The 15175-nt window shown below is 60.8% G+C and overlaps 1 protein-coding gene across 1 annotated transcript; it reads right to left on the bottom strand.

The window, feature by feature from the left end:
* Window positions 1-187: 187 nt before the first annotated feature.
* Window positions 188-15175, bottom strand: VPS26B (VPS26, retromer complex component B). Its single transcript, XM_040257766.1, has 6 exons — window positions 14775-15175; window positions 7736-7892; window positions 4922-5086; window positions 3227-3402; window positions 1989-2131; window positions 188-1669 (listed from the first exon to the last, which is right to left on the bottom strand). Exons 1-6 carry the CDS (start codon window positions 14995-14997, stop codon window positions 1523-1525), a joined length of 1011 nt encoding a protein of 336 aa, XP_040113700.1. The 5' UTR covers window positions 14998-15175; the 3' UTR covers window positions 188-1522.

The following is a 15175-nucleotide window of genomic DNA, read 5'->3' as shown; positions in this document are numbered from 1 at the left end:
AGCAGTTTTAGGACAACTTGCCAGGCTGGAATCAATCCGAAATTCCTTTCTCGGCCATGCGCTTGTCTGAAACCGGCATTAGCAACATGGGCATGGCTGTTCTCCAGGGGCCGCAGGCGTGGGGAGGGTAGGCGTCGTGGGCTGGAGTGGCGCATGCGGCGGGCAATAAAGACACCACAGAGCCTGGTGGACTGTGGGCACGAAGCCTCTGAGCCCAGGGGCTTGCTTTAATCAGACACACAGCTGAAACAGAGCTTGGTGTAAAACTGCCACTGTAAGACACACATCGAGAAACCTGTAAATACGCAGCAGCTCAACTGCAGGCCACACTGCCTATCTGGTCCCTCTGCTCCGCTGGGGTCCCAGCCGACGCCTCGCACTTGTCTGGCGCAGAGGCTGACCATGGGCAGGCAGAGGATGAAAGTGGCTGCGCTCTGGCTCCCTCAGAAGACTGGCATCGGGCACAGCTGGCTGGGGGCAGACGGTGGGTGGGCGGTCCTTGCAGGCAGGGTGCAGGCTGCCCTGGGGGGCCCAGGGCTTGGCTCACGCTCTGGAAAAGCTGAGGGGCACTGCTCTGTTCTCTGGAACCGTGGTCCACCCGAGGGACCACCTGCCCTCGCCTGGCTGTCCTGCCCCAGTGCCGGCACTCTTCCTGGTGCCGCCTAAACACCCTCTCTCCAGTCTAGCTCTGACCCACAAGCCCTGCCCAGTCCGAGGCCCACAGCTGCCCCGATTTCCGAGGAAAAGAGGGCTCCCTATAAAGACAACACACAACAAACCGTCTGCTTCCCAGAAGACAGGACCCAGACCCCCGAGTGCATGGTACCTGCTGACCCCACGGTCTGCCTAGTCCTTCTAGATGAGATGAGAGGCCAGGACGGACAGCCACACCCTTAACACGACAGGCCCAGGCGCTGTGCGGCCCAGAAGACCCCCTCTAGCGTGGCGAGCACCCACATACGCAGAACACCCCGGGTCCCAAGCTGTGGGGGAAGGACAGCTTCCGGGCGTCAGACTAAGCCCTGGTCCCTGGGAATGAGACGGACAGCAGGGACTGAGAGCCTCGGCTCCTGGGTGCCCAGGACCACGTGCTGCACACGACCACAGTGTCTTCCCTGTTGCCATCCATGTGCCACACGGACCGTGGTGTCTCTGTGCCCAGGGGCGGCGGCCAGAGGCGCCCCACACCCTGTCCGGTCCAGGACCACGCTTGGGAGTCAGAGGAGGACGATGGCGGCCTGTGGAGGCGCCAAAGCACTACGTCCAGACTCCCGCGGCAGCACCCGGCCTGAGCCCCCTCCGCCGGCCGAGCCCTCTGCAGCCCCCACAGACAGCTCCCCGGGGACACCCCTTCTCTCCCCGCGCCCCTGTCGGGCACAGGGTCCCGGACACCCTGCCTCCCAACCCCAGCCCCTCAGGATCTTCAGGAAAAACGATTTACGTCAAAGACACGGTTTGTTTTCAGGCTGCGAGCACGGGTCAGCAGCGGATCCCCCGCCCCAGCCACTTCCCCGCCCTGGGCCTACTGTCTGCTGCCGCCGTCGGACAGGGGGCCAGGGGTCCGTGCCTCCCCCAGGGGCGTCGTGCCCTCGAAGCGCTGGGAGGCGATGGCTGCCTGGTGCGACATGCTCTTCCGGACAATGTCACCCTTCCGCCACAGCACCACCTCCTGCAGGGTGGCGGGAACGGCACGTGAGGGGGGCCTGGGGAGGGTCCCAGGGACTCTTAGGCAACAGCCTCCCTGGTCTCCCGCCAACGAGCAGCTGTCCATCCCCTACGGCTTCGAGGCTCCTGCTGGCCATGGGGCCGGGAGGGCGGAGCAGCCACGGGGGCTGGGCCCGAGGAGGCTGGCTCTGGTGTCAACTGGGACCTCGTCCCGGCCGCGGGGCTCAGGTGAACCAAGCAGCACAGACACCCACCAGGTCACCCCGCCCCTCGTCCCCGCGGCCCCGCCCCTCGTCCCCGCGGCCCCGCCCCCGGGGCCCCACCTGCTGCTTGAAGTAGCGCCGCTCCTCGTCGTCGATGAGCACCAGGTTGAGGTAGTAGCGCACCGAGAACTTCTTGTTGATGTCCCGCATGGTGGGCGTGAGCTCGTAGCCCGCCAGGAAGAGGCGGATGGGGATGGACTCTCCTGCAGGGCCGGGAGGGTTCAGGGGGGCAGGGCAGGCGCCCCGCCCGCCGCCCGCTTCCAGGAGGCGCGCCGCCCACTGACGGGCTAGGCCCGCTCCGTCTCCTCCTGGCTGAGCCCGCCAGGACCGGGGTGGCAGAGTGCCAACCAGAGGACGCCAGGTGAGCAGCTCTGACTCTTACCAGCGACAGTCCGGTGGCTGGGCTGTGAGAGCCAGCCGTCCCACCCTGGCTAGTGCTCTGTCTTCCCCAGCAATTCCAGCGTCAGCCCTCCCACCCCAACTGGCATGGCCCACCCCAACTGGCACGGCCCACCCCATGCCCCCCGAGACTGGCGGGCCCCAGATCTCTCCACTGAACTCTGGTGGGTCTGCTGCTGTCCCTGGACCCTCCTGTTCTCACGTGGAAAGTGAGGGAATCAGGCTATACGGTATCTCAAATCCCTTCTACCTCTAACACGGTGCCTTCCTCAGCTAAGTGGAACAAACTCAGGACAGGGCTCCACTAAGCAAGCGCAAAGCCACGAGCAGCCCAAAGCCACACACGGAGCCTGCGTCACCCTGTGTGGCTCACAGGCCCCACGGTGCCCCAGGGAGGGCAAGCCTGGCTCGGCTGTGTGGCTGGGGACACAATGGAGCCAGCGGGCAAGATGGACAATTCCTGCCCCCGAAGACCCTGCTCGGGATGCCAAGGACCTGAGAAGCCACGACCCCCTCCTCCCACGTGGCGTGGACTGGGGAGAGCTGCACGAGGCCTGGCGGCACCAAGCGCGTCCATGGGAAAACGCGCACAGTCGGCAGCTGCAGTGCCGGTAAAGAACCGCAACAATCGCTCCTCCCAGGAACCACCAGGCTCCCACCAGCTCGTGCTCCACTTATCCTAGAGGTCACGCCAGCACCATGCACAGCAGCAGGGAGTGTCAGTCAGGGTATCCACTTGGCCAGGCAGCCCAGAGCCTGACTGGTCAGCCTGGTGCAGGAACTAGCAGGAAGGACCATCTCGCTCCCCCAGCAGCAAGGACGGTGTAAGTGAAGACAGCACGGGTTCACGGCCACTGGCCGAGACAGTGGCCCCGACGCCCCCAGCCGGGCAGGCTCACCTCTCACGGGCGCGCCGTCCATGATCTCGTACTTAGCGATGGTGTCGTTCTCGTGGTACACATTGGGGCCCGTGCCGGTCGTCTCCCGCTTGATGATGTCGATCTCCATGTGCTTGATCTTGATCCGCACCAGCAGGAAGTAGATCTTTCCCACGATGACGTCCTTCAGGTGGTACCTGCAGAGAGGGAACCAAGAGGTGCCGCTCCGGACGGGACCGGCCTCCTGGATGTGGAGAGGGCACCGCCCGCCTGGGGGTGGTGGGCCCGGAGAGCTGAGGCCACGCGGGCCCGTGCTCCCCCCAGGCTGCCCCACGGAGCCAACTCCAATGCCCTGCACTGGAACCAGCCTCACTCCCACTGCCTCCCACACACGCCTCAGAGAGCGGGTCCCTGTCACCCCTACCCGGCGCTGTAACCAGCATGTACTTTAGAGGCTGTGGGGTGAGAGGCTGACCCACCAGGAGTGGGGACCAGGTCCCGGTCTTCCTCCAGCACCTGGGAGCTAGGCCTTCCCGGGTCAGTCAGCTGCGGGGCTGGTCTGCACCCGGTGTGGCCGCCAAGAGCAAACGTTCTGAGTGAAGCTCAGGAAGGGGATGGGAGCTGGGGGCGGGGGCTGAGGACGCAGGCTCTGACCACAAGGGAGGACAGACCACTGACAGGTGCAGGGTGGGGGCCTGCCTGCCTCCGGCCTCGCCTGCCCCCGCTTCCCGGGGGGGGGGGGGTGGGGGGCGGCGATGGCGGGCACCGAAGTGCAGCCTCCGGGAGGGATGCTGGAGCACACGCTCTCCTGGCTCTCACCGATCTGCAACCCAGACGCCCCTCTATGCTCAGTGGACTCTTGCCCACAAAGGACACAAAGGAGCCGTTCTGGGGGCCTGGGCTCTTCCTCCTTCCTGGCACCTTTCCACTCACCTGACCCAAGCCCTCATTTTCGGACCGGAAACCCAGGTACAGGAGCTGAAGTGCCGGTAAGCCCAGCCCGAGCCCTTGGGGGTAATCGCGGGCTCCCCCTGTGGGTGGGACAGCGGGCGCCTGTTTTGGGCACAGCCTGCTCTGCGGGCAGGGCCTGGTGTGCCCGTCCAGCCTCAGACAGGCCCGTCTCCTGCTCAGCTTGGTCCTCACTGCTCTGCTGGCTGGAGGCTGCTTGTGTTTCTATGAGGTGGCTCCTCCTACACCAGGCGGCTGGGGTGCTGGTGGGCAGCACTCTGGGGGCTCCGTCCTGGGAAGGCCTTCGAGCCCTGGGACTGCAAGGAGAAGGCAAAGGGCCCCTCCCAGGGGCGGGGCCATTCCCACAGGCGGGCTCCAGGCTGGGGCGGGGGAAACAGCTGTCCGTCACCAGTCCCTCAGGAGGGCCGCCCAGGCAGCCCTCGCCCCAAGCCTCTGGAGGCCAGCAGGTCTGAGGCGAGGCCGCCCCACCCAGAGACCCTCCTTGGCGACATGGGGGCTTTTTTAAAAAAGTTCTGTGAGTCGAATAAACATTTACTTTGCATATTTGATGTTTGAGCATTTTCAGGAATGTACTATATTAAAAAGAAAGATGCTCGTGGTAGTTTTTGAATGGTCAGTAAGTTCTGCAATTTCCAAGCCCTGAGATATTGTGACACTGTAACAGCAAGAGCGGTCTACAACGTTCTGGCCAGTTCACATCAAGTCCTGTGTGCCCTCTCTCTCAGGCACCAGCCACCCACCACTCACTTGGACTTGTTGTATTCAAACTCGATGTGCAGACAGTCCTCAATGCCGACCTCCATCTTGATGGAAGAGTTCAGCTCGGGGTACGTGCTCAGCGTGTGCACCACAATGTCCATCTCCTTGACAATGTCGTTGAGGCGGCGGCTGATAGTGGCCCGGAGGAAGTACCTGTGGGAGGCGGGCGAACAGCGAAGAGACCTGGGTTTACTCACTCCCTACGGCCCCCGAAAACCCCTGGCCAAGTCGGCCTCTGAGGCTTTGATTCTTCCGAGCAGTCGCCTCTGGACAACCCCTCCCAGCAGAGACGAGACACACTCCTGTGATTATAGCTGCAGGGAGCTCAAAGGCCCTTCCCCAGCCGCTCCCCGAGCCCGGCCCGGGGTCCAGGGGGGCTGTACCCCAGCAGCAGCCTCGTGGCCACCTGCCAGGCACCGCGTGCCGCTTCTGTTTCTGCAGCTCCTCCTGGCTCTTTGGATACAGGGACCACGTCCTCTTGGGTCTGCACGCTATGACACGACTCCACGAGTGAGCAAGTTTCAAGTCCCCACAGTTAAGTGACAAGAAGAGGTGATGCAGAAACCAGGGCAGCGAGTCCCCACAGCGTTTATTACCAGACCTAGGACGCAGAGATGGAGTCGCAGGCGACTCGCGGTCCCATCTCCCCGCCGGGGGAGTCGGCAAAAACCCACGGGAAACTAGAGTGCCTGTAGAATGTCCGCCAGAGGTGGCAACCCGGCGCTGAGGGGAGAAGGGCCTTCAGGGAGAGCCGGCCTCCTAAGTGTAACAGCAGAGGAGACGTCTGAGCCTGAACGGCGCTCGGCTGCACCAAGAGAGGCCCCCACCCCGCGCGAGAGAGAGGAGACGCGGCTGTGAAGGGCCGAGCCGCGCCGGGCCATGGGCCAGCCCTGCAGGGAAGACTCCCCGGCACCGCAGCCCTGGGACATGAAGGCAGGCGGTCAGTTGGTCTACACAGCATTTTGGGACACCGGGCAGCAGCCTCGCTGGAGACAGGCCGTCCTGGGTGGCTCTCGCCGCTCCCTGCAGGGAGGCCTCCCGGCGCCCCAGCCCCGGGACGTGAGGGCAGGTAAGCAGTCAGTCGGTCTGCACGGCGTCTTGGGACGCTGGGCGGCAGCCTCGCTGGAGATGGGCCATCATGGGCGGCTCTCGCCACCCTCCGGCTGCCCTCCCGCCGCCCGCGCGGCCCCCACTAAACCCAGGCCTGCAAGCCCCAGCCCTGTGGGCAGGGCCTCAGAGCAGGCATTGGCGGTGGAAGCCAGCAGCCCTTGGCCTCTGCGCCCCCTTGGAGGTGTGCGTCTCCTGCTCCAGGGTCTGGAGGCGCCCGGGACTCACGCTCGGCATGAAACTGCCCTGGAGGAGGACACGGGAACCTGCGCTTCTTTTTTTTAAAAATAATCCCCACCCCGGCCAGGGAGTCTAACACAGGACCCCTGACAGAGAGCCACTGTCCGACATCTCCATCCTGCAGCTTCCCACCTTTCTCCACACATCCTGTCTCTCTCCAGCTACGCTTTCCTCCTGAGCTTCTAACCGGTCCCAGAGTTGTCAGTACCCAGAGCACGCCCCAGAGATCACTATCCAGAGTCCTGATCGAGCCTGCAGCTTCCTCCCCAGCCCCTCGCCTCGCCTAGCCGTCTTTACCACCTGCAGGAGCTGCCCGCCAAGGGAACACAGGCGCCTTTCACTGCGCATGAGGTTTTCCAGGCTCTGCTGGGCTGCAGCAGGGGTCAGGATCTGCTTCCCCTTCAAGGCCGAGCACTATTTCACCGTGTGGACACGCCTGGCACTCAGCCACTCAGCCACTGATGGGCGCTGGGGTTGTGCCCACTTTGTGGCCACTGGGAACGCCGCTGCCAAACGCGAGCACACTCGCATTTGTCTGAGTGCTGCTTCACTGCGTTTGGATTTATACACAGAAGTGGATTTGATGAATCATTTGGTAGTTTTATTTTTAATATTTTGAGGAACTGCCATACTGTTTTCAACATCTTTCTGACGTAAGAATGTCTATGAGGAATCTACTGCAGAGCGTCATGTTAAATCACAATAAGACCCCGTCCCAGCTTAACTGACAGCTAGACAGTGCTTGCTGTTGCTGCCTCCTCCGAGAGCAGTCACAGAGCACTGCGGAATGGGGCACCTGCAGCGCCTGGACCTCCCTGCAAAGGCTGGAAAAGAAGAGCCTGCAGTCCGTCTTCCGACGGGAGAGGGGAGACCTCCCCAGAGCCTGTGTGGTCCCCCACGCAGGCCCCAGGCGTTGACCACGACTTAGAGCCAGAAGTCCGGGCGACATTACAGAGCTCAGAGGCCCTGGGATCAGTGCCCGCCTTGGGTTTTCAAGATTGAAATAAGGGAAACAATCCCCTGTACTTAAAAGGTGTGTATTCCTGTTCTAAAACTTCTCACACCGTGCTACGTTTTATCCTCTCCTGTCCCAAAAGATGAAGAGGACGGGTCTGGGATCAGAATCCCAATCTGGGACTGCCCTGGTGGTCCAGTGGTTAAGAATCTGCCCGCCACCGCAGGGTACATAGGCTCGATTCCTGGTCCAGGAAGAACCCACAGGCCTCAGGGCAGCTGACCCCGTGCGCCACAATGAGAGCAGTCACTGCAGCGAGGAGCCCAAGCACCGAAACGAGAGAGAAGACCCCGCTCCCCGCAGCGAGAGAAAGCCTGCTGGCAACAGTGAAGCCCCGGCACAGCCAAACATAAATTTAAAAAAGAATCGAATCTGCGGCCCCCTTCCCGCCTGACAGCACGCAGGCCCGCGTCCCCCGTGCGTGGGGTCGGGTCACTCACCGCAGCTTCACGTTCTGCCCGGTGTAGGACTCGTAGGGCTTTTCCACGTGGGTGAACTCGAAGTCAAAGGCCTGCGACTGGGTGACCTCTCCAGGCCGGGCCAGGTCCTTCACCAGGGACACGAACTCATGGTGGTTGCCGCGGTCGTAGTAGAGCTCTGCGGGGAGAGCGGAGACCTCTGCTACTGGAGCTTGGCCCACGGAGGGCGGCGGGGGCCCGCTGCGGAAGCGCCCCTCCCAGCCGCGGAGCGGCACGTCGGTTCACGACCCCCTCTTCCCGTCCTGCACGGCAGCCCTGCACCCAAACACTCTGTGCTCTGTGGAGACTCTATCCCGGGGCAGCACCCAGGGGACACAGGGGGGCACTGCCATCAAAACACCGTGTCATCTCTTTACACAGTTGAAGTGATTCCTAAGTGTGGGAAGTGTGCTCGACTCCGTCACTCAGTCACACCATCCTCACGGCAACCTGAGCGGCTGGGTGGGCCCGTCACATGTGACAGACAAGGAAACTGAGGCGCGGTGGAGTGGGGCTGGGCCCAGCGCGCCAGGTCTCCGCTGGGCCGTGTCTGCTCCTGGGCCCCGGGAGATCAGGGGTGAACGTGAGGTGGGAGGCAGGTGAGGATTTGCAGACGGGCCCACGTGGCCCCACTGACGGAGGGGCTGTCAGGCTACCCCAGTCTAGGCCACAGTCCCTGGACTCGTGTGATCACCAGGACCCCCAAGGCTATGCTGAGGCGCAGACGGCTGCACTCCCCCCCAATCTCTCTGATGCCGGGGCCTAGGTGGGACTCAGGATGGACATCCCAACAGATTCCTGCTTGTTCCGAGACCGCCCTCCGAGAAGGCCTCCTGCACACCCACCCTCCTCTCAGACAGTCCTGCTGGCTGTCTGTTCTGAGTCAGGCCACCCATGTGTCCTGGGCTGTCTGTGCCCACGTCACACTGCTGCTGAAGTGGTGAACTGTGCTCCAGGATGGCTGCTGGAGACGAGGCCCCGGACCCCAGCGCCCCCAGTCCCCAGCTGTGCGAAGGGGACACTTACCACCAACCAACTCCACGTGGCCCCAGCGCAGTCAAGATCTGACCCCCCGCCCCGCCCCACAGCGGCCTGAGCAGGACAGGACGGGTCGGCGGGACGAAGTGGGAGGCGGCGTGCTCTCACCGCGTCTGCTGCTGGCTGCCTGGACACAGGGGCTGGGACCACCCCCCGGCAGGCCTGGCCCACACCTCTCGGCTGCCTCTCTCAGGGACAGCCTGAGCATGAGGGGCTGGGCACACCCCAGACAGTAAAGGCCTGAAGCCCCTGGCGATCAAAGCCTTCTTGGAGTTGAGAAGCCAGATCTCCTGCCTCCCAGAGCCAACACGGCAACCAGGCCTGCCATGGGGGCGCGTGGGGAAAGCACAGCTTCCAGGGAGCTCTCAGGTCGGCTGCCCTGGGCCCTGGCCCTGACAGACCCGCCCCGCAGAGCCTGCTGTCCCAAGCGGCAGGGCAGCGGCTGCATCACGGGGAGCTGCAGTGAGGTCAGGCCCAGCCAGCACCGCTACTTCCGCATGAAGCGCCCTGTGATCGCAGTTTGCTGCTGACCCCCCGTTATACATGGACCCACCTTAGGTCACCAACAACCCACCTGCTCCCCCAGTCCAGGTGGTGTCAGCAGCGGGCAGCGAGCCCGCCTCACGGGGCGCGGCTGCAGGGGCAGGGTGCCCTCTCGGGGCGGTGGCGGTGGGGTACGCACAGGGGCCAAGGGCCCAGGGGCCTGTCCTTTGCCTGGTGCTGGTCCTTCGCTACAGGAGTCTCTGCTGACCGCCACGGGTGGAGCCCTTAGCTGGGGAGCTGGGTGTCTCGGGTGCCAAGCTCTGAGCTCTGCCGTGGTTTCAGGGGACAGCAGCAGGGGGAGCAAAGCCCAGTGTCTGAGGACCGTAAGTGGGAAATGCCAGGCTGATGGGTTTCGGCTCTCCTGGGGGCTTTACTTCTAAAAACTTAGATCCCGAGGCTAGCTCTCTACTTTGGAGTGCAATATTCTTTAAGAACATTAGAGATACCAAGGGAACATTTCATGTAAAGATGGGCTCAATAAAGGACAGAAACGGTATGGACCCAACAGAGAGAGGAGACATTAAGAAGAGGTGGGAACAGTACAGAGAAGAACTGAACAAAGCAGGTCTTAATGACCCCCAGAGCCACGACAGTGGGATTGCTCACCTAGAGCCAGACACCCTGGAGTGTGGAGCCAGGTGGGCCTCTGGAAGCACGGCTGCCAAAGAAGCTAGTGCAGGTGACAACGTTCAGGCTGAGCTTCTTCAGGCCCTAAATGCTGTTGATGACGATGCTGTTAAAGAGCTGCACTCAATACGTCAATAAATTTGGAACACTCAGCCGTGGCCACAGGACTGAAAAAACTCTGTGTTCATTCCAATCCCAAAGAAGGGCCATGCCAAAGAATGCTCAAACTACTGGACAACTGTGCTCATTTCTCATGCTAGCAAAGTTATGCTTAAAATCCTTCAAGCTAGGCTTCAGCAGTACTTGAACTGAAATCTTCCAGATATACAAGGTTTAGAAAAGGTAGAGGAACCAAAGATCAAACTGTCAACATTCGTTGGATCATAAAGAAAGCAAAAGAACTCCAGAAAAATATCTGCTTCCGCTTCACTGACTATGGTAAGGCCTCTGGACTGTGTTGATCACGTAAACTGGAAAAATCTTCAAGAGATGGGAATACCAGACCACCTTACCTGCCTCCTAAGAAACCTGTATGCAGGTTAAGATGCAACAGTTAGAACCAGACATGGAACAGACTGGTTCCAAATTAGGAAAGGAGTACATCAAGGCTGTATATTGTCACCCTGCTTATTTAACTTCTATGAAGAGTACATCATGCGAAATGTGAGGGTGGATGAATCACAAGCTGGAATCAAGACTGCCAGGAGAAATATCAATACCCTCAGATATGCAGATGACACCACCCTTATGGCAGAAAGTGAAGAACTAAAGAGCCTCTTGATGAAAGTGAAAGAGGAGAGTGAAAAAGCTGGCTTAAAGGTCAACTTTCAAAAAACTAAGATCATGGCATCTGGTCCCATCACTTCATGGCAAATAGATGGGGAAACAGTGGAAACAGTGACAGACTTTCTCTTCATGTGCTCCAAAATCACTGCGGATGGTGACTGCAGCCATGAAAATAGAAAACGTGCTCCTTGGAAGAAAAGTTATGACACTTCTAGACAGCACATGAAAAAGCAAAGACCTCATTTTGCTGACAAAGATCCGTCCAGTCAAAGCGATGGTCTCACGATGGTCATGTAGAGATTTGAGAGTTGGACCATAAAGAAAGCTGAGTGCCAAAGAACTGATGCTTTTGAATTGTGATGCTAGAGAAGACTCTTGAGAGTTCCTGGACTGCAAGGAGATCCAAATAGTCCATCCTTAAGGAAATCAGTCCTGAATATTCATTGGAAGGACTGATGCTGAAGCTGAAACTCCAATACTTTGGCCACCTGATGCGAAGAGCTGACTCGCTGGAAAAGACCCTGATGCTGGGAAAGGCAGAAGGCAAGAGGAGAAGGCGACGACAGAGAATGAGATGGTTGTATAGCATCACCGACTCAATGGAAATGAACTTGGGCAGCCTCCAGGAGGTGGTGAAGGACAGGGAAGCCTGGTGTGCTACGGTTCATGGGGTCGCAAAGAGTTGGACACGCCTGAGCAACTGAGTCAGAAAAATAAGAGCAAAGGTATCTGACAGCCCCTCTTCAGTGAGATTCTCTCAGTGCAGATCAGAGTGGGGCTCACACCGGACCAGTCCTGGCAGGTGTCAGGGGGACAAGATGCCATGGAACTTATGTGGTGACAGTGTGAACCCAGCCTCTCGGATGGAAAGTCACGGACTTCCCAACAAAGTGCATCTCAGCCCCGCGAACCACAGGGGACACTTATTCATGCCTGTCTTTGCCCCTTCTTCCAGAAGGTGCAGAGTATCTTGCAGCCATCTGATGGGGACAGTCAACAACGCATGCCTGGATGAAGGGTTAGAGAAACATGTCTGGAGAAAACCAGGGGCAGCTCAGGAAAGAGCTGGATGACTGTCCCCTTCAACCCACTGTGAGTCAAGGAGAAGTTTACAGAAGGGACTGAGAACGTCAGAACTACCTTCTAGAAAGTTCGCTCTTACAGAAACTGAATTGAAAGAAAAGGTACACAGAGGCAGGAAGGCCAGTCAGGAGACTGCTCCACACAGAGGCGTCAGGGGCAGCGGCACCAAGAAGGATGAGGGAGGACTGAGGCGAGCCGCCCCCGGAGCCGCTGGGGGTGCAGGGGGAGGCAAGAGCGCTCCGGGGCCTCCCCCAGTTCCAGAGGCTGAGGCGACCCAGGGGACGTGCAGAGCGGGGGAGACGGGAGGAGTGGCAGCGCGGGGGCTGGGGCAGGGAGAGAAGGAGCAGTCTGGTTCGGATGTGTCCCTGGGCAACCCGTGGTGTCTCTGCGGGTGTTCAGCAGGCAGTCAGAGACCCAGGCACGGAACCTGGGGGAGAGCTCAGGAGAGGAGAAAGGCTCGGGAGACGTGAGTCCAAGCAGACAGGGCAGCGGTGGGTGCAGACGGGGCTGCCAGAGCAGGCCACGGCGCAAACGGGCCAGCCTGCCCTGAGGACTGCGGTCTGAACAGGACCCACACAACGGCCACCAGAAAGCCGTCCCTGCGAGAACTCGGGCGACTCCTCCTGCTGGGAGGAGACGCAGGGCATGCAGCAGGCGAGGCTGGCCTGGCACGACATCCTGGGGGCAGTCAGCAAGGCAACTGGAGCTGACTCTTCAAAGGTCCAGCCCCTGGATCCAGCCTAACAGGGGTTATGAGCGTTCAGCTGATAAGCGCCAGAGCCTGCACTTCACACACATCGACGACCTCTAGTCCTCACAAGACCCCAGCGACATCTGCCCATCACAGAGCCTCACGTAACCGAAGCCTCGGCCACACACCAGGCTGTCCTGCGGAATGCACAGGCAGGACGTACGCACTTCCAAAGCGGACAGACAGTGGTTTATAAGAAGGAAAATTCTGAGTGAAACAAACGAGAAAGGGGGCTGCAGCACAACATCGGCATTCTCCCAGGCGGCTAGGGCAGGGCCACCACCTGGCGCGTCACGGGTACAGCAGACCTCAGAGCCGGGGCGAAGCCCCGCCCGCTGCACGCAGCGTCAGGAACGCAAGGGAGCAGAAACCACCCGGCCGCAGCGGGGGGACCTCGCTCCCCAGCCTCGCTCCAGTGCCGAGGCTGGGCCACCAGTCTCTCGGGTCCGGCACCCACACCGCACGCTGCACAAAGCTGGGCCCTAGACCCCCCACCGTTCTCCCAAGGGGATTCGGTTGCTGCCCCTGCCTTACAGGTGAGACGCCGAGGCCCAGGGAGGGGACAGCTTCCCCAAGGCCACAGGGTGGACTCAGGGGCCCAGGAAGAGCTGTCGATGGAAGCAGAAGAGGCGTTGAGAAGTCTGGGAAGGGATGCTGCCCTGGGACGCGCGCAGACAGGAAGCCAGGCAGGGCAGCCAGCCCCCTTCCAGTCGGGCTGGAGGGAGGCCTTGCCAGCGCCTCAAACAGCCCATTCCACAACCGCTGGGGCAGGGGCGCTCTGGCTACCTTTCATAGACGGGGAGGGGTCACCCCCGGGGAGGACGGCACAGCTGCTGGCTAGACGTGCCCATCTGCACTCCTAATGCAGAGCCGCGGAATCCAGTGACACCCTTAAAGCTATGATATGAAAACACTAAATCTAAGGAGGCCTGAACTTCATCGCCTTACTCACGCCCAGCACAGAATGCTGTGGGTTCATCCTGTGTCCCCAGGAGCTCTTTGCTAGGAGTGATTTTAGCTTCCACAGATTTAAGACATTTCTGTGGTTCTGGCATCTGGCTGGTAGAGGCTGTGAAATGCAACCCCCGACAACGGAGAACGAGCAGACCCGCCGTGCCGACAGCACTGCTGTTGAGGGGCACTGCGGAAGCCGGAAGCGAGCGGGCAGAGGGCCTAAAGCCCACTCTCCAGCTCCAGGCCACTCATTCTGGGTTTAGAATAGCAACGGGTGGGCTCCTAGGATCAGCTAGCCTTCGACCTGATTTCTGTTAACTTAAATAGCAGAAGCCAACACTTCAGGCTGGGCACTGACGTGCTGAGCACACAGCCTTTCCCCAGAGCTTCTCTGTTTTCTGTCTCATCAAAATGGAGAACAGATTCTGTGCTGGGATCTCAGGGAGTGACAGAGAGCCTCTGAGGAGTGGTCCCAGGAAATCCCCCACACAGGACCAGAGCGGGCGGGGGCATGGGGCACGATTTCTCTGCTCGACGTCTTTGCAGCCAACTGTGGTATTTACTGTGACCCTACTCCTGAACTACTGACACAAACTATTTCAGAAGTACCTGTGAGTTTTCATAAACAGGAGAGTCCAAACAGAAGTGGAGACAACCCTGTGTTGACTGGCAGCTCCCAAACCTTCTGTCTTTTATTGTCTAGCTGTAACTGCTAACAGTGGTGTTTGAAAACTGTTAGAGCCTTGGGAAATTTTGACCACTTAGATCTGGGGCTTGGAAGCACCCTTTCGTTAAGAAGAAGAGTGCCACAGACTCTTCTAATCAAGAAGTCTTAGGGATGCAGCTTGTGTGGACACAGGGCTGATGCTGGAGCCCGCGGGGATGCTTTCTCAAACAGCTCCCAGCGAAGGTGCGGTAAGAGGCTGGTGGGCCACAGACCCTAGAAAGAGGTGGGCGGGCCACGCGGGGCTCGGAGTGGTGGTCACGACCTGCAGGCTGGCCCAGCTGGCACGGAAGCCGAGGCAGGCCCGCGGAGCTCGGACCCAGGGCGGCGGGCAACAGGTCACAGGGCCTGGGGCAGAGTGGGGGACAGGGGGTCTGGAATTGCAGCCGTGCTTGGGGGGACAGGGGTTCGGGTCGCGCCAGGGGCTGGAGGGGGGCGGAGGTCTGGAATTGCAGCAGGGGGTGCGGGGGCTAGGGGGCGGGGACGGGGTCCGGCGGGGCGGACCCCGCACTCACCGATCTGCCCGATGAACTCGACCTTGATGCCCTGGTGCTCCAGCCGCTTGTTGGGGTTCTTGAGAGCCAGGCTCACCTTCCCGGACACCGTCTCGCCGTCGTAGAAGAGGAAGTACTTGTCCTTCTTCCCATCCTCGGTCTTGTGCTCGGCCCGCCGTCTGCTATCCGCGTCGTTCAGCAGGATGTCCACATCCACGCTCTGCCCGAAGCCAAAGAAGCTCATGGCCCCGCCGGGCCGGCCGGGCCTGGGGAGGCCGGCGGGCTGGGCACGACGCCGACGCCCGCGCTCGCCGGGCCGGCGCGGTTCCGAGGGCAAGGCGGAGCGGGCGCGCGAGGCACCCGCCGGCCGCGGCCTGTGGAGCCCACCTCAGAGGCAGCGGCCCGAGCCCGGAGCAGCTTGC

This window comes from Oryx dammah, unplaced genomic scaffold (genome assembly GCF_014754425.2).
Source record: "Oryx dammah isolate SB20612 unplaced genomic scaffold, SCBI_Odam_1.1 HiC_scaffold_17, whole genome shotgun sequence".
NCBI lineage: Eukaryota > Metazoa > Chordata > Mammalia > Artiodactyla > Bovidae > Oryx > Oryx dammah.
Note: the sequence above shows the minus strand (reverse complement) of the source record. Positions and strands in the feature narration are given on the sequence as shown.

Coding starts and splice junctions, on each gene's coding strand:
- VPS26B (XM_040257766.1), bottom strand. CDS start 14,997: ATGAGCTTCTTTGGCTTCGGGCAGAGCGTGGATGTGGACATCCTGCTG. Junction 2,132..3,226: donor GGACGGCGCGCCCGTGAGAG/GTGAGCCTGCCC, acceptor CCGGCCCTGCAG/GAGAGTCCATCCCCATCCGC. Junction 1,670..1,988: donor GGCGCTACTTCAAGCAGCAG/GTGGGGCCCCGG, acceptor GCCACCCTGCAG/GAGGTGGTGCTGTGGCGGAA.